The following is a 19060-nucleotide window of genomic DNA, read 5'->3' as shown; positions in this document are numbered from 1 at the left end:
AGCCAGGACCTATCACCTTGCTTCCTACTCTGTTTCTCTTCTCCTAATTCCCATTGCCCCTCTCTACAGTGAAAGTTAAAAAAAAAAAAAAAAAGGCATTAAGAAATAAACCCTGGGCCTGGTGTGGTGGCTCATGCCTGTAATCCAAGCACTTTGGAGGCCAAGGCGGGCGGGTCACCTGAGGTTGGGAGTTCAAGACCAGCCTGACCAACATGGTGAAACCCCGTCTTTAAAATAAATAAATAAAAATAAAAAAGAAATAAACTCTGTGTGCCAGATATGGTGCCCACATTTAGAGCCCCAGCTACTCCGGAGGCTGAGGCAGGAGGACCACTTCAGCTTACGAGTTCAAGGGTGTGGAGCACTATGGTCATGCTGGTAAATAGCCACTGCACTTCAGCCTAGGTCGCATAGCAAGGCTATGTCTCTTAAAAAACAGAAAACAAAAAATCTCTGATGTTCAAAAGGGTTTGGTGTGGGATGGGGGCCAGGGACAGGAGAGTATGAAAATATAAAGAAAGAGAAACAACAGGCCGTGTGTGGTGGCTCATGTAATCCCAGCACTTTGGGAGGCTGAGGCAGGTGGACCACTTGAACCCAGGAGTTACCAGCCTGCCTGACATGGTGAAACTCTTATCTCTACTAAAAATAGAAAAATGAGCCAGGTGTGCTGATGTGCACCTGTGTCCCAGCTACTTGGGAGGCAGAGGTAGGAGGATCACCTGAGCCTAGGAGGTGGAGGCTGCAGTGAGCCAAGATTGCACCACTACACTCCAGCCTGCGTGTCAGATTGAGATTGTGTCTAAAAAGTAGAGAAAGATGAACAACAGGTTGCTAGCAAATTCAGAGCTAAAATATGGTTATTAATTTGAAATATTCCGTTGTCCTCACTCAATAAGTTTGATTTCAAAAGAGGAAAGTAACTTCATTTTTATAAAATCATTTTTTTCACGCATTGAAAATAATAAGTTTGAAAGTAGACCTCTATATTCTTTAGCATGTGTTGCAGAGATGAAACGTGTTTTAAGATGTGGTCATTGTGTGCATTTATTTTGTAATATGATGGCTTTAAACTATTTCTTTCCTCTTAATGAGTGCAGGCATAAAATTGCAACCTCCAGCTTGGCATGTTGGTTCACGCCTGTAATCTCAGCACTTTGGGAGGCTGAGGTGGGCGGATCACTTGAGCCCAGGAGTTCAAGACCAGCCTGGCCAACATGGCTAAACCCTGTCTCTGCTAAAAATACAAAAATTAGCCAAGTAGAGGGATCATTTGAGCCCTGAAGGTTGAGGCTGCAATGAGCCATGATTGTGCCACTACACTCCAGGATGGTGACAGAGTGAGACCCTCTTAAAAAAAAAAAATACGACCTATCGGTTTTGTTTTCTTTACCTGGGTATCAATCTCAGCATCATATTACTATTGATTTTGGGATGGCAGGATGGTCTAGATGTTTTACTTGAGCCTAGAAAGCAGAACTCCGTTGAATAATTATTGTGAAGGCTCAGAGGGAAAAACTCAACCCATCAGCCTGGGAGTGTTAGCCTTGGGGTTACGGTGGTGACACGTGTCTATGATGTGAGGAAGGTAGGTGAGGTGAGGGGCACGGGACACAGCCACAGGGGCTGGGATGGAGTTTGTCACCGTCACGTAGAGTTCCTTCTTTATTTTAAATTAGAGAAGACCTCAGCTACACTGATTTCTCCATCTTGTAATCTAAGGCTGTAGTGATTACATTTTTCTAAGGTACTCGTGTTTTTATGCTCATGAAACTGGGTTAACAGTATGAAAGTAAGCGTTCTCCATGAACGTCAGTGTGTTCGCATTTTTAGGTAAACTACCATATCAGTTTATAAAGCAGGTCACATACAAGGCCATAGGGTCACCAGCTGTGCTTCCAGGGGCTTTCATCATCCCTGTAACACATTCAAGGACAATTGAAATATCTGATATCACCACCACACTCCTCTCCTACTTCAAGGGAGATAAACATTCATTGTTTTAAAATGTTTAACAAATGACCGAACTGTTTGCTGAATCCAGAGGACAAGGCCACAGTTTTCCAAGTTATAATAGTTGCTTATTTTTTTGTTTCTTGGAGATTCTTTAAAAATGATGCCACGATTATTGACGTGCACATAGCCCCTTTCTGTAGTAATGAGAACAGCTTGGCTTAGTCACTTGTGCTTCATTTGCTGCCAGAATTCCACCAGTCACTGAAGATTCTTACAGCTTGAAACCTAACATTCTAGTAAAATATGCAGCACATTTGTAAGAATGTAGCCCAGAGTTGTTACATACTTTTTTGCTTACAAGCCATGGAAAGAATAACCCAGAAAATGATGCTTCTGCTTCCAGTAACGTGCCTGGTCTGTTTCTGGCCCTGGCCCTGGCTCTGTCCTGAGAGCTAGGCCTGAGAAAAAAAGGGACAGCTTAATGACCATGCCTGCCTCTTCCCAAGATGGTCCCTAAAGTAGCAGAAGCTGTGAGGGATGCAGTGGAGCCATCTTGAACAGGCACCCCTGCGAGGCGGCGTTACTCAGTGAAATACAGGGTGTTTTGCTAGTTACTTATTTCTGAACTAGGTCAGAGGCCACCCCTCCTCTTCTCTGCTTTGCATGGGCAACTGGGCCCTTACAGAAGCCCCTCCCCTCACAGTGGTTGCTCCTCAGCCTGCCTAAGTGATACAGGGAGCGATGCCTGGATTGGTGGAAAGAGCCAGAGGATAGAGGACCAGGAAGCCTGCCTGGTGGTTGGGCCCATTTCTGGGGCACCTTCCTGTGTGCTGGGATAATTTACCTCCCCTGCAACACACACACCCTATTGAGGGCTATGAAAGCAAAAGACAGCTTTAGACAGAGAGATTATTCTACCAGGCCAGGCATAGCAACTCACTCCTGTAATCCCAGTACTTTGGGAGGCCGAGGCAGGAGGATTGCCTGAGCCCAGGGTTTTGAAACCAACTTGGGCAATATAGTGAGAACCCTGTCTATAAAGAAAATTTAAAAATTAGCTAGACGTGGTGGTGCATGCCTGTAGTCCCAGCTACTCAGGAAGTCAGGGTGGGAGGATCACTTGACCCTGGGCGTTCAAGGCTGCAGTGAGCCGCGATCACGCCACTGAACTCCAATCTGGGTGGCAGAGTGAGACTGTCTCAAAAAAAAAAAAAAAAAGAAAAAAGAAGAAAAGATTATTCCACCTAATTGTTCTAAAAATCAAAGACAAGAAACCAAGTATGATTTACTCCATAAAACAAAATAGACTCTTAGTTCCATCCACTACCAGTTAGAGGAAGAGGGCCTAGACAAGGAGAGAGAGCGGCAGAGAACATCGGAAAGGAGTGACAGTGAGGGCTGTGGCAGGAGCCAGATGCACACGCGTGATTGTGTCTACACACTGATGAATGGAGAAATAGCCTGGAGAAATACATAGGGCAGAAGCCGGCAGTGTGGAGCTGCGTGTGTGATGAGCTCATGAAGGCTTTTGGGGAGCAGCATCAATTGCTGCTGAGGGTTTTTGCTATAACCCATGAAGTCATTCTGCATCGTTCTTACCTACTGCTATAAATGGTGGGGTCATGTCTGGTGCTGGCCTTGCAGAGATGAAATTTAAGTGCCTGAACTCTCTTGCCTGCTCTTTTCAGTAAATCCACTGTCTTCTCATCCTAAAATGGGGGTAATGATGTCTTCTTTACCTTCTTAGAAAATGTAATTATTGTTAGATGTGAAAGCAGGTTGAAAATCTAAGATTTCTAAGTGAATGTAACACGTTATTCCTTTGGTATTAAAAATACCACCCCCTTTCACAAGAAAAGATGTCATTAAGGCTCACACTTAATCTCTTTCTGCATGTGTAATATTCCCTTGTTCTTGTCTTCAGCTCTTCAAAATACAGTAATTCATCTGGGATCCTATGCATTCCCCTTACCCACTTAAAGTCCTGGGACAGATAGTTATACCACATCAAAACAGGCCTACGCAGGGGTCTTTCTGGTTAGGACACATTCATTTTCACTTAAGGGACATTGGGAAATGATATATAGTTCTGAGATAGTGAGACGCCATTTTTTATTGACTTTATAAGTTGTAAGGCCTAAAATTTCATTTTTTAAGAATTGAAGCACAAGACTGGTACACTAGGCTACTCTTAAGTGCTGTTACCTAACCCAGGAGTTTTAGATCTTTGTAATATTTTCTGATTACAGACCTTTTTCACATTATAAAATAGGTTTTTCTGATGTCTTGAAATACATCACATCACTCATCAATTCTTCAGAATCGATACTTCAGAATGTTATTAGACGAACACACATCTTAATTCACATATGACGTATGTTACTATATCACAGCTCTTTTAAATCATCTTACTTTACAGTCTTCTCTTATGTTGTCTTACGCATGTGAACATGTGATTCTGAGGTCTGTAGGTTTCACCAGATTGCCCCGGGCACATGTTACCAGCACGGCTGATAACTGCCGTTCCCTCTCCCCTTCTTCCCGCAGTTCTACATCTAAGGGAAGGAAAACCTGCCGAGTTCTGTTTTCCTTCTGTAAAAGCACATGCTAAGTATGCAGGGTTTACAGAGGAGAGACAGAGATTTTGAAGTCAGACAGACTGGGTTGTGAAATGGGCCCTTCCCTCTTCTGGCTCTATTAATGTGAGCAATTCATTTCATTTATTTTAGCCTTGGTGTCGTAATTAGTAAAATGCTATGAACAGTACCTGCCTCACAGGGTGGTTGTGAAGATTAAGCAAGGTAACGTGTGCCTGGCATAGGTCTGGCACCTTGTAGGCATTCAAAAATTGCAGCTTTCATTACAGTCCTCTGTGGCATCAGATGCCAAGGTGTTTTCCTTCTCACCTTGACCCCTGTATGTGAATTCCTTGTGGTAGCCAGGATGCCGGTACCCTGGGAGAAACCTAGGGGGTTAGCTGGTTGTATTTATATACATCTTCAGAAAACCTTTGGTATGCCCAGAGTCCCTGTGCTTTAATTTTCTTCTGAATTACCTTCCTATATGAGTTTCCTAGGTCACTCTAACAAATCACCACAAACTAGGTGGCTTAAAACAGTGGACATTTGTTCTCTCACCATGCTGGAGGCCAGAAGTTTGAGATCAAAGTGTTGACAGGTCCACAGTCACTCCAAGGTGTGAGGGGGGCTTCCTCCTAGCCTCTTCTGGCTTGCGGTGGTGACTGGCCTTCCTTGGTGCCCTTGGCCTGTGGATGCATCACTCCAGTCTCTGTCTCTGTCCTCCCGTGGCTTCCTCACTTTTGTCTGTGTCCAGATTTCCCTCTGCATTGTAAGGACACCAGCCATTGGATTGCGGCCCACCTATTACAGGGGGACCTCATGTTAACTGGATTATGTCTGCAGAGATCCATTGTCTAAATAAAATCTCACAGGTACTGGGACGCTTGCTGTTTGACTTTCTATATTTCTTTTAGGCTAGGCTTCTGAATGGATATAAGAGAAATCAAGTTATTTTTTGTGAATCTTTTATTTTTCCTCTGGTTAATCATTTGCATTCACTGTGGTTTTGAGAAAATGTTTTGAAGTGTCTTACTGGAGGTAACAAAGCCTATATTGGCCTTTTACTTTTGCAAAGTAAAATACAAAATCTTATAGGAAGAAAACATGTAACACTAAGCAAAGCACTTTAAAATGTATGTGGAGTGGCCAGGCACTGTGGCTCACACCTGTAATCTCAGCCCTTTGGGGAGGCCAAGGCAGGTGAATTGCTTGAGCCTAGGAGTTTGAGACCAGCCTGGGCAACATGGTGAATCCTTATCTCTACAAAAATATGCAAATTAGCATGTAATCCCCGCTACCTGGGAAGCTGACATGGGAGAATCACCTGAGCCCAGGAGGAGTTGCAGTGAGCTGTGATTGCACCACTGCCTGGGCAACAGAGCAAGACTGTCTCCAAATAAATAAATTAAATTAAATATATGCAGAGAAGCAAGAGTTAAAAGGGCAGCGATTCCACTGAAAAGTCTGTTTACAAAGGTTTATGACTTGGGTATGAGTCGCCCATTGGAGCTGGTAGAGCCCTGGATGGATTGATTGGACTCGGCAGAGCTCTGGCATGGCCGTGGGGGAGGGTGGGTTTCTGTGACAGTGTTGTAAAGTGAAGAAAGACTCTTTAGAGGACAGGGATATGCCCAGCTGCCTGTTCCTTGTTTGCATCCATGGGCCGCAGGAGCCGGTGACAGTCTGAGGTAGGTTCTCACTTGCTGGAGAAGGCTGTTTGTTGGTGCATGTGTGTTTACAGTTCCAAGTAGAATCACAGCCAAACTACACCCCCTGGAACGAACCCAGGTAGTATTTCAGAAGTACATCAGCTTTGTTTTAAAAAGAAATTCAATTTTAAAATATCCATCGAAGTTCAAATTTGTCTCATAAGGAATTTAACAGTCTTTTGGCTAAGAATTAATGTTTGGATCTGAGCTTAAATCTGAGAGTTTTCCCCTTCCTTCTCCTTGTACTTTTGCTGGGAAAAAATTGGACATTTCAATTTTATGAATTATCCTGTTAACTAAATTTTGCTGTTTTTAGAATATGTGGTACCTTTTAGAGGGAATGTTTTCTCCTTTTATATCTTCATTGGAACTGCATAAATACTAAACATAGAACTACAGTTATTTCTCTTAAAAAAAAAAAAAAAAAAGGCCTTGTTTTTTTGCCAAGGCTGGAGTGCAGTGGTGCAATCATGGCTCACTGCAGCCTCCACCTCCTGGGCTCAAGCAATCCTCCTGCCTCGGCCTCCCGAGTAGCTGAGACCACAGGCCCATGCAACCATGCCCTGCTATTTTTATTTATTTATTTCAAGATGAGGTTTCACTGTGTTGCCCAGGCTGGTCTCAAACTCCTGGGCTCAAGCAGCCCTCCTGCCTCAGCCTCCCAGAGTGCCGGGATTACAGGTGTGAGCCACCGTGCTCCGGCTGACGGTTGGTTCTGTGTGCTCTGCTGTGCTGAGTCTGAGGCAGGATGTGTTAAAGGAACAGTTCCGAGTTCTACCCCCTGCCATCTGCTTGGAGCACACCTGCCTGTACCCAGCCTCCGTCATTGCCTGGAGGAGTTCCTTACTTTTGGTATCACTGAGAAAAGGCAGGCTGCATGTTGCGTAAGTGTGAAATCAAACAAACCAAGACCTCAAAAAACTAACTGAAAACAGAACAGAACAAAGCGCTGCACATCTGTTCGTGAACAAGTAGCAGGTGCACGGCTCCCTGCCTGTGCTCTTGTGGTACTTCTGTTTTTCTAGCATGTTATTCCTGAACCTTTTTATTACAGGGTTTCTTCTTACTTTGTATTTAAGTTATCGGCACCATTTGATTCAGCAAACTATCCGTAATTTGTTTTTCATGTGTGATAGAAAAAATAATATTAACCTTTTCATGATTTCTCTCATATTTTTCCTGTAGTGGTGTTGGGGAGGAAAAATGTTTCCTCTGCACTCTTAGACTCTGTTCTTAAGGCCTGTGAATTAATTGACAGAGGACAGATTAGCAAAAGAAAAGACAGATGTTTATCCACATGCCTGCGTTGTGTGTGTGTGTAAGACTTCATAGAAAAATTCTAACCACTCATGGTGGTTAGAATTTAAGGCGTATGTGCCATCTTACTAGGGAACGGGGAGCAGAGAAGAGAACTTACGGCAAAACAAGTGACTTTTAAGAAAGGTGAAAGGGCTTTCAGGAAAATACCTGAGTTTTGTGACAGTGGCTGTTTAGGTGTGGGTTCTCCTTTTTTCCCCAGTTGCAGACAACTCTGGAGGGGATTTGTGACAGTTCAGTTCTTTTGAGAGGCTCTGCTTTTAGGCCGATAACAGAGTTCAGGAAAAAAGGCTACTCTCTAAAGCCCTTAGCTCAAAATCATTTCTGTGCTATTCTGGAGGGAGAATTAAAGGTGGCAGCCCAGGCAGGAGGTTTCTGTGCACAGCAGCAGAGGGGAGGTTGCTGGGACCCTCGTGGGATTGTCTTTTGAGCAGAGGTGACTGGCATTGCAGGAAAACTTCTGGAAAGGAAATCATGAAGCCCATTGTTTTGTGTCTTTGTTGCCACTGATTAACTACGTGGCCCTAGGCAAGTCAAAGTGAAGTGACTTTCCAGGGTTCCTGATTTCAAAAATGAGGCGTTAGAGTACCTATAAACCCCATGCTGTGCTCTCTGCTCTGCGTTAGCTTCGTTTTCTTTGAGATGGAGTCTCATTCTGTCACCTAGGCTGGAGTGCAGTGGTGCAATTTCGGCTCACTGAAACCTCCACCTCCTGGTTCAAGTGACTCTCCTGCCTCAGCCTCCCAGGTAGCTGGGATTACAGGTACCCGCCACCATGCTTAACTAATTTTTTTGTATTTTAGTAGAGACCAGGTTTCACCATGTTGGCCTGGCTGGTCTCGAACTCCTGACCTCAAGTGATCTGCCAGCCTCAGCCTCCCAAAGAGCTGGGATTACAGGCGTGAGTCACCACCCTGGGCTCTGCATCCACTACTTCATGGCACATGGGCTCAGTGAGTGTTCACACCCTCAGGCTAGAAATGGCAAGGCCTGGGGCCCGGGATCTCTTGCCACTGGCTGGAGAGCTGTCTCCTTTGCCTCCACCAGCCACCATTTTGCTCTCTCAGGGAGGGGGCCGGCGGGCTGCAGCACCAGCTCTGTGGGCTCCCAGGGACTCTTACTGTCACAGTCTGCCCTCCCTGGTGGTTCTGGTTGTCCTCCTTGTGGCCATGCCTGACTAAGAGCCCTCTTTGCTTGTGTCTGTAGGTAAGGTTCAGGCATGGATGGTGGAGGGCACGCAGGCCTCTGCTCCTGCAGGCCTCGGACACAGCTCTCCTCTCTTGCCAGGCTTTGAGGGGTCTGCTCAGACAGCGGCTGTCTCACCTGAGCCCTGGGGATGTTTACTCCATGGCCCAGCAGTTAAGGAGTCCTGCCGTAAGGGCTGTCTCACCAGTTGCTTCTCATCCTCCTAAGGGCCTGCTGTTTGTCAGGGAACGCTGCTGTGGAGCCAGATCACAGAAGTCAGGTGATTGACTGAGGTTGCACTAGCTCGTGTGACAGACACAGTGACCAAACACATCTGCCTGATCCCCCCATCATGTGTTTTTCTAGTACATTGTGTTGCCTCTGAAAAAATTAGAAGGTCATAACCTCATTTGGGATCATAGACTCTTGAGCTGTGGGATTGTCCAGTCTAAAATCTGAGATCCGTAAACGACTTGTCCCAGCTCACACTGCTAGTGAGCAGCCTGGTCTAGTTCTCTGAATCCTCATTCAGTGCTGGCCCCCATCAGACTGTTGCCCGGAGGCTGCTGGTGGGAGCCAGAGGCTCCAGGAGCGTTGGGTCCTGACAGCCCTGGACTCAGTCCTCTTAAAGCACCTTCTGTTTCTAAGTAGTGCACATTATTGAAGGAAGTGGATAGAACAGCAGTGGATAGCGTTACCCATTCATTTTTTCTCCTGGCAGGACTTTGACCCCCCATGCTATTGTTACATATATTTTTGGAGACACTGATCATAGTTACTAAGTTTATTTTATTAACTCACAATAGTGCTGATATGTGTGTGTGTGTGGAGGGGGAGTCTTGCTCTATCACCCAGGCTGGAGTGTGGTAGCCTGATCTCGACACGCTGCAACTTTTGCCTCCCAGGATCAAGCAATTCTCCTGTCTCACTGTCTCAGCCTCCCAAGTAGCTGGGACTACAAGTGTGCGCCACCATGCCCAGCTAATTTTTGTACTTTTGGTAGAGATGGGGTTTTGTCATGTTGCCCAGACTGGTCTTGAACTCTTGGCCTCCTAGAGTGCTGGGATTACAGGCATGAGCCACGCATCCAGCCCGTGCTGATTTTCTTAATGCCTTTTGTTGTAGATGATCATTGGTCACCAAACCACTATTTCAATTATGGTTATTGAACAAGAGAAGGCCTAGAACCAGCCTAGAATAAAAGATAGATTTGGTTCTTTTGATTAAGGTTTAATTGTGTCTTCATGTTCTAGTACATAAATAACTGCTGTAATAAGTAAATCAAGAAAGCCTGAAGCAGGGCTGTGGCAGTTGGAGGGAATGTATGGCTTGTTCTTTTTTAATATCTTCCTGGATATTGAGCTCACCTGACTTGTTCGCGTTTGAAAGGTCGTCCCTGATGGCCCCTGGAGGCGAGGCTCATCACAAGATGAGGAAAGGACAGAGGCACAGAGAACCCCCAGGAGGAGATGGGGCTCCGGGAGATGGCCCAGGCCTCGGCCACTCTCTGACTACAGCCAGCTGGCCAGCCGCAGTTTGTCTATTCCTGAAGACTCGGTTGCCACAGACCCTCAGAAGGAGGACCATGTGGACAAGGACCCCCAGGCAAGCATGACTTCTGCCAGCCCTGAAGACCGGAATGCTCCAGTCAGCGGCCCCAAAGGAGCCCGGAGAAGACGCCCCATTTCCGTGATAGGTGGGGTCAGCTTGTATGGGACCAACCAGACAGAGGAACTGGAGAATCTTCTGACCCAAGTAAGATCTGGTGTGCATCTCCGAAGCCATCGGAGGCCCTCCAGCTTCCTGCCTCTGCTCTCTCTGCACACTAAACTGGATCTGCTTTCCCTCTCCTGTCCCCAAGGGCAGCACCACATACTCACCACCTTTTCTTCCTGACTGTGTGAAAACTTGGCTAAATTCAAACTAACCATCTGGCGTTTGGATGCCTTTTGCTAATCTTTCTTTCTTTCTTGGAATCTCAAATAATACGTGAGACTCATTTGCTGTTTGTTTTTGAATAACCTGAGATTCTAACCAGGGAAAGGTAACAGGGCATATTTAGTAAGACTCCTGAAAGAAGTAATTGTTGAAAAAGACAGTATTTTCATTGTTAAAATGTAAAGAAGAAATAGTTTTTTAGGAGATAAGAAAGTATTTTGTTTTCTACCATTTTCTTGCTCTTTTTTTTTTTTTTTTTTTTTTTTTGTAGCTATTAATAGTTTGGCAATGGATTAAATACTGCTGGATTCTTAGTATATTTCAGTAATTAAATAAATATTCATCCAGATATCCAGTAAGCACTTTGAAAATACAGAACATTTAATTAAAGAGTCTATCTTGGAGAAATGTATATTTATTTGGGGAGGCTAAGACTCTGGCCATGGTAAATGTTCACAGAACAATATATGATTAATATATATGCCCACTTCCATGTTTAAAACCTGCTAGCTGATGTCATAAATAACCTGTAAAATTATCTTAAAAGGGAAATCTTATACATTACTAGTACTGGATTGTACGTTTACGTGTTTCCTGTAAAACCCTACACAATGCCTTGTTTATAACAAGCACTCAAAAACTCTTGCTTAATTAAATTGAATTGATTTCTTAAGGTTAAAAAGTTAAGTTGCAGAATACCATGAAAATTTTAAGAATCTTTTGTCTGAAGATGCTCCACTGTTGGGGAATGATTCTGCACTGCAGCAAATTGTCACCCGATTTAACTGAGAACAATAGTCCAGGACACTCCACAGCCGTAGGAATTCAAAGTAGCCAAATGAGTGTACAAAGTAATTTTCTCTACTGTAACCAAATTTAGGGAATTGGGTGGGAAAATTGTATTAAAACCTATGGAATTACATAAGCAGAATATGCATGTAATGAAAGAAAGAAGAGAAAAGAAATCTAAGGAACGCATAAAGGAACTGGGCCTTTGATTAACAGTTTTAGGGATCGCTATTATAGAAAACCAGAAGGGCATTATGGACAATTCTAGAGACCTGGGCAACTATGTGGAAAACCACGTCTTCCTTTAACTAAAGCTTTACCACCGTGTGAGTTTAGGTAAGCAAGGCTTGCCTTCAGTTCCATAAATCCTTATCAAGAGCCCACCTGTGCCAGGCTCTGTAGGAGCCTGCAGGGAGGGGTAAAGGAGGCTGAAGAAGGACGTGAGGACGGAAGTCAGTCACCCTGGCCGGGTCTGTGGCCCTGTGCTGACCTCCTCCAGAGGCCGCCCCTGGGAAAGCATCTTCTTACCCTGTGACTCTGCATCCGTGTGACAACTCCACTGCTTCCTAGACGTGCTTTCCTCTTCGCAGACGCTTCTCTTTCTTTAGTGTGACCTACTGGCGTGTTGCAGACAAGTGAGATGAAACGTGAGGCTGCAGGGTGCGGGCCGGTAAGCTGATGCAGGGTTGTTAAAAACTGTAGAATCATGAGTTGCCACTGGGCTTGGGTGCAGCCTGCAGCTCGTGGCAGGTTTGGAGAAACCATTTCCCATCTGTGAGTGGCTTCGAGGTGAGAGCGCTGTGCGTGTGAGGTGCTTGCAAGAGCTGTGACTTCCTGGCACTTCCTCACAGACTTTGCTATTTTTTTGCAGCCGGCTGCCAGGCCGCCCTTGCCTGCTCACCAGGTGCCACCCTACAAGGCTGTGTCAGCCCGGTTCCGGCCCTTCACATTCTCCCAGAGCACCCCCATTGGGCTGGACCGCGTGGGACGCCGACGGCAGATGAGAGCATCCAACAGTGAGTCTCAGAGTCCCTTTCCTTTCAGAGCTGCTGTGGGCCCATCTGACTTTCCAGCTAACCCGAGGCAGCAGGTTCTGCATCTTTGCGCCTCCCCAGGCCAGGGCGCATTTGTTTGGGAATGAGGACGGCTCATCTCGGGACAGTGGTGCATCATTTGCTGTCTAGGGTAGATGCTCTGTGTGCCAGGCTGGTGGCTCTAAGTTTGAGAAGTTTGCCCCTTCAGTGGTGTCCGTGTGCCTACGTTCCTGCATGTGAAGGTCACTAAAGAACCGAGACCCAGGCTAGCAGTCTGAGATCAACACGTTAGCAGGGTTGGTTTCTTCGGAGGGCAGTGAGGGGGAGGGTCTGCTCCAGGCCACCCTCTTAGCGTCTGGTAGCCTCAGTGTTCCTTGGCTTGAAGGAGCATTGTCTCATCTCTGCCTTCGTGTTCACATGGCGTTCTTCTGTGCATGTCTGTCTCTATGTTTAGATTTCCCCTTTTTATAAAGACACCAGGCTTACTGCATGCGGACCCAACTTAATGACCTCATCTTAATGTGATTGTCTACCAAGACTATTTCCAAATAAGGTCATACTCATGGGCGCCAAGGGTTAGGACTTCACTAACTTTTGGGGGACACAATTCAATCAAAAAAACATATACCATATTTTTAACAATGTGCAAAGTGTACCCATATGGCAGAAGATTTTAAAAGAATAGCCAAGGCCAGGCGCGGTGGCTCACGCCTGTAATCCCAGCACTTTGGGAGGCCAAGGGGGGCGGATCACGAGGTCAAGAGATCGAGACCATCCTGGCCAACATGGTAAAACCCTGTCTCTACTAAAAATACAAAAAATAGCCAGGCGTGGTGGCACGTGCCTGTGGTCCCAGCTACTCGGGAGGCTGACGCGGAAGAATCGCTTAAACCCGGGAGGTGGAGGTTGCAGTGAGCCGAGATTGCACCACTGCACTCCAGCCTGGCGATAGAGCAAGACTCCGTCTCAAAAGAAAAAAAAAAAGAATAGCCAAAAATAAGAATGGCATTGTTAGGGTGATAGGAACGTAGGGCACTTCTCTTCCCACTCCGTACCTGTGTGCACACAGCCTGTTCCCTGCTTTCTGTAACACTGGTTATAGTTGTTGTTTTAAAAATGTTGTAATTTTAGGGTTCTTTTGTTGAAAAGCAACAACACGTAACTCTGGCTATCTTAAGCAAAAAGGGAATTTATTGGAGGGCTGCCAGGTGTGCCCAGAATTGATGGGATGGCTGGGGAACCAGGCTAGGGAACGGACGGCAGCCAGGGTTTCTCCTGGGAGTGGAGGAGCCACAGGAAGATGTGTAATGGAAGACTGGCCATGGCATCCCCCCAGGAGATAGTCAGGCCAACCTGTCCTTCTGTCACTCACCCAGGGGTCCAGGTCCCAGGATGGAGGATTCAGCTGTTAGAGCTTAGGTGATGTGTCCACCACCTGGTGGCACTGGAACAGGGAGAAGGGTGGGGCCTCCAGGGACCCTTGCCTTCCATATGTGAAGGCAGGCCATGGATTCCCTGCCAACTAAGGCTGCATAAAATTGAGAGGAGGCTGTTCTCCCAGAAGAACTCCGGATGGTATTAGAAACAGGAATAAATTCTGGGAGGCCCTACATGTGTTCCTTCATTCATTTAATGACTGTTCAGTGCTTACCGCCTGTGATAGGGGTGAACAGACAAAGCCCCTTCAGTCACTTCTATTCCAGTGAGAGGGCGATAACATAGCAAGTGAGTCTTTATCAGGAAGACAGTACCGTAAAGAAAAATAAAACAGGATACAGGGCATTCATTTCCAAAGAGCGCTTGTTCCGTGAACCCTCTCTGTCTTCCCTAGAGGGAGATACCCAGAGCCTCATCAGTGGCAGGAGGCACCTCCAAGTCTAGACCTCTGAGGATAGCCCGTCCTCCAGTTCCATGCAGTGCCTCTTCAGCATTGATAACCGGAGGCAGATTTAAGCAACACGTCCTACCAGAATGGCAAGGTGGGGAAAGGGAAGAGATAAAGAATTTGGGATGCTGCAGAGAATAAAACATCCTAAAAAGTTTACATTTCAGCATTTGAACAGATTCCATAAGTCGGTACATAGGATGCACCAAGGTACCAGTGACTGCCCTGGAGAAGTTGGCTGTGGGTAATGTGAGGAGTAGGAGCAGGTGGGGGAGACAGCCACCTCTCCAAGGAGGTGACACTGGGGGACAGGTGAGTAAGAGGCAGTGAGGCAGAGATCCGAGGGAGGAGAAGTCCTAGTGGAAGAAGCATCAGATGCCCAAAAACAGGCAGGAAACAGGATGTGTCTGAGGTTCAGCAAAGAGGCCACAGTGACAGGAGCTCAGGGAGCAAGAGACAGACGAGGAAGTTGCAGGCTGGGAGGTGGGCTGTGGCTGGAAAGGTCTCTGCAGGTCACGAGGAGGCTGGGCTTGTTCTGAGTGTGCTGTGAAGCCATTGCCAGCAGGAGAATAGTATGTTCTGATTGATGCTTAGAGAGGGAGGGCAATTTGTGGGGAGGAAGGAAGATGAAGGGAGATTGATTTGAAGGCGATTGCATTAGTCCGTGTGAGAGATATGGTAGCAGTGATCACAAAAGTCATCCCCATTTTCTGTGGGTGCTCATTTTCCCAATGGCATGAAGAGGCAAAAATGGGTAGTCTTAGTTCTAATCCATCGTGGCCAGGACTGTGAACTCCGGAGGAAGTACTTCTCCCTTGGGGGGCATTAGATTCAGTTTCAACAGGGCACAGCTCCTGGGCGGGAAGAAAACATTTTGCAAGTGTACTGTTAAGTAATCCTGAGAAGCCGCTTCTGTGTTTGCCCTTGGTTTCCGGCCCTGCCTCTTCTGCTGTGGGTGAGCCTCTCCAAACTAGTCACTGCTTCAGAGTCCACATCACATCCAGGGCAGAATGGCAGCTTCTGGCTGTGTCTCCAAGCCACCTCCATAACTTCATTTTTATTTGGTCATTATTGGGTGTGATGGGGTCACCGGCTCCTTCTCTGTAGCGTTCTGGACCTGGGTGGCGTGTGAGATGCTGCGACAGGCTGGGAGCTGTCTGGAGGATCCACAGAGGCCTGACAGTGCAGGAAAACAAATCTAAGCCCAGCATAAGTGGCCCTTCCAGTAGGGACAAATCATCACCCCTCTATTATGAAAAGGCCCCACTGCAATCAGGTTTCCTCAAGGGGCTGTCTGTTTCCTGTAGGGAACCGTATCATTAGCTCTGTTGAGGGAAGGCCCAGGCTTCCTGTGGTTTAGCCCAGGCTTGGCATCCATTCTGCCACCATGGCCTTTTTATTTCTTGCTTTTGATGAACCCACTGAGCAAGTACCAAGATGACTAGGAAGAAAGACACGTCCAGCGGCACAGTGGTACCTCATGTCTACACGATGATTAATTAGCCTCTCTTGCAATAATGATTCATGTAGGATGGACGTCATCTCATGCTCTGACTGTATTCTGATGTAGCCAGTTACACCCCTTCCCCAAACCTATCCCTGCCCATCTTGTTCTTTCCACATTCCTCCAGGCCATTCAGCCAAGCCGTTTAGCACCTAACCAGGAGTGCACATGCGCTAAATCCTTGCCTTGCCAGAACCATCTGTTCTACTCAGAAAGGCTTGGGACGAGTTCCCCTTACTTACATTTGCCACTGAGAGTTTCCCTGTCCTGGGGACACAGTCACCAGGTTGATGGTAGGAGTTCTCTTTGAGAAGCTAGGAAGGAGACTTGCAGTAGGATGCCTACCCTGAGGCCCCCTGGCTCCGTTCCATCAAGAGGCCTGAGTCTGGGAGTGGAGATGGGCCCTCCCTTGTCTTCTCTGTCACGTGGCTCAGGTCGGGCTCTGCTTGCCAGCCCTGGAGAGTGCCTCCCACACAGTCTTGTGAAATCTTAGTAGAATCACTCATCTGTTTTGTTCCTAGGGACCCCGAGATCAGTTAACAGCACAACCAGAGACCTCATGGGTCAAACCATTCAGATGACGAAGCTGGCCTGGCTGTGTGGTATATAACTAAGCCCACCTTTCCCACGAGAGAGATTCCACCTCCATGGAGGACCAGGTCTGCATTGCAGTGGAACCATCTCTCGGCAGCATCTCTGGCCTGGAGAGATTAGCAGGACATTAATGGTAAAAGCTGCTGTCCCGTGGGAGATGCAGCCCAAGGGTGGTGTGGCTCATGAGAGACCACCTCTAGCATTTCCGTCTCAGCCCTGGAACTCCTCCCTTTCCATGCACTGAGGGTTTTAGGTTCACAAACCAGTAAAGTGCTAGAATGGCATCTAGCTCAGTAACCCCACAAATTGATCTCAGCAAACCAGCTGTAAATGCATCATTTTGAGACACGCTGGGGAGATTTTCACATGGACTGAATATTTGGCAACACGAAGGAATTATTTCTAATTTTGTTAGTTGGCATAATGATAGTGTAATTATTTTTAAGTCCTTGTTTGTTATAGATACTGAAATACTTTCTGCATAAAATATGATATGTGAGATTTGTTTTAAAATACTCCAGAAATGTTGGTGGGAAATAGTTGAAACAATATTGACAGAAGATTGATCATTGTGGGTTCATGGTATTAATTTATCTGCTTTTGTGTGTATTTGAAATTTTCTGTAATTTCTTTTAAATAATAATTAAAGTGTATTTCTCCTCCCTGGTCAAGTATTCTCAAAACCTTCTAAAGGTTGGTAAATGGATATAAAAATAGAGCTAGGCAGGAGGAATAAGTTCTGCTGTGACCATAGTTAATGACAATGTATTATATAGTTCAATATAGCTGGAAGAGAGGATTCAAATGTTCTTAATACCAGTAAATGATAGGTGCTTGAGGTGACGATATGCTAATTATCCTGATTTGATCATGCTACATTGTATACATAATCAAAATATCACACTGTACCCATAAGTATGTACAATTATTGTGTGAATTTAAAATAATAATATAAAAAACTCCAAATTAAGTAGTACCCACAGCTAAATTTTTCTCAAAATATAGAAAATTGAACATTGCAATTTAAATTTCTTTTTTTTTTTTTTTTAAATAAATGAAGGTGGAGTCTTTCTAGATGAATGGAGCTCTCCCTTCTGAGAACTTGGCAGTGCCGTGCCCCGCTTTTTCTCTCTTGCCACTTTTCTCTGGCCCCGTTTGCAGCACCTGTCTTACCTCTTACCAGCCACACAGCCAGCGAGGGCAGGTCGACGTGGGACAGGCCTGAGTCCTGTTTGTAGGGCATGGTATTTGGGATAATAGAGTTGGGATAATGAATCTTAGTGGCACTCATCAGAGGGAAGAGTGCCAACCTGTAAACACAACTGCAGCGTCGGGGATGGTGTTTGTGACTTCCCCTTCCTTGGGTTTTAGGAAGGAGGCCTACAGTGCTAGAACATTGTCTTGGGGAATTACCTTTGCTGCCTTATGCTTTGCTTTCAGCGAAGGTTTTCTCTTTTGAAACAACTTACTCCATCACAGCCTACCTACGATCCTAATTTTCCCGTATTTACCTTGGGTTCCAGCCATACTTCCTCTTTAACCTGTCTGTTTATATTGATCAGAAGTGAAATTTGATTGCGAATCCTTACTTTGAATCTCCCTTCTTCTCTATTTATCCATTCCCCTTTTTTTTCTACTTATTCGGTTCAGAGTTCAGATTAGCTTGCTTTTCTTGTCTCCCAGAGAGGAGAACGTCCAGTTTCTTTTGGCATTAGACTTGAGCGGGATCTTCACTGAGACCAGCAAAGGATGAATGCACACCCATGCACCGAAGTCAGTTGACGTGGGTAGACTCTTTTCAAAAAATGATACCTGGTCTGTTAACATTTTTTAAAAGCCCTTTAGTTAACCAGTAATACCCTATATCAGAGCATTTAGTAATAATGCCAGATAATAAAACAAGACCATCAAGATCAGGTACAATAATAGTGAGGTATAATAACTAGAGAAAATGCCCTTTCGGAGGAGATGCGAACTTGGCAAGTTGACTTGCTTTAAACATTTTTTCTAACTTACTGAAATAATTGTTCAATTTTGATTTTTTTAATATTTACTTTTTTTTTTGGTGAATATAGTTCTTTTTTGCAAGCTAGGAAAACGAATCAAAATGACCCAGTCTAGCCCTCTAGTGAGCTAGGCTGAATCACTCATTCTCCCTCAGAGTGGTATAATAATATGCGTTGCTAGCAGGCAGGTTGTAAAACTAAATCATAACCACGTATCCACATTTTTCATTAGGAAAAAACAAAAATCGAATCCTTTAAAGGCAAGATATAAATAAATAACATCTTGATCTGTGAAGGATGGCATGACCCAAATTATATGCCAACCAGCCTGTCTGAGAAGCACATCCAAGCTGGCCAATGGTGAAGAGGGGAGCGCTTTTAAAAACCTGCTCTGAGAAGATAAGAATTCTGGATTCTGGGCGGGCGCTGTGGCTCACACCTGTAATCCCAGCACTTTGGGAGGCCGAGGCAGGTGGATCATCTGAGGTCAGGAGTTCAAGACTAGCCTGACCAACATGGTAAGACCCTGTCTCTACTAAAAATACAAAATTAGCTGGGTGTGGT

General features: G+C 45.6%; 1 protein-coding gene across 5 annotated transcripts in view; it reads left to right on the top strand.

Moving 5' to 3' along the window:
* The window catches only part of SPATA13 (spermatogenesis associated 13), a 335263-nt gene that overhangs the window by 250232 nt on the left and 65971 nt on the right, over nt 1–19060 (top strand). For all 5 annotated transcript variants that reach the window (XM_037733529.1, XM_037733530.1, XM_037733528.1 and 2 more), the window contains exons 3-4: nt 10136–10501; nt 12345–12489. In XM_037733529.1, coding sequence (XP_037589457.1) covers nt 10136–10501; nt 12345–12489 — 511 coding nt within the window. The remainder of the gene's footprint in view (nt 1–10135; nt 10502–12344; nt 12490–19060) is intronic.

The sequence above is a fragment of the Cebus imitator genome, unplaced genomic scaffold, assembly GCF_001604975.1.
Source record: "Cebus imitator isolate Cc_AM_T3 unplaced genomic scaffold, Cebus_imitator-1.0 Scaffold536, whole genome shotgun sequence".
NCBI lineage: Eukaryota > Metazoa > Chordata > Mammalia > Primates > Cebidae > Cebus > Cebus imitator.
The sequence above is the reverse complement of the archived record's forward strand: the minus strand, read 5'-3'. Positions and strand labels throughout refer to the sequence as shown.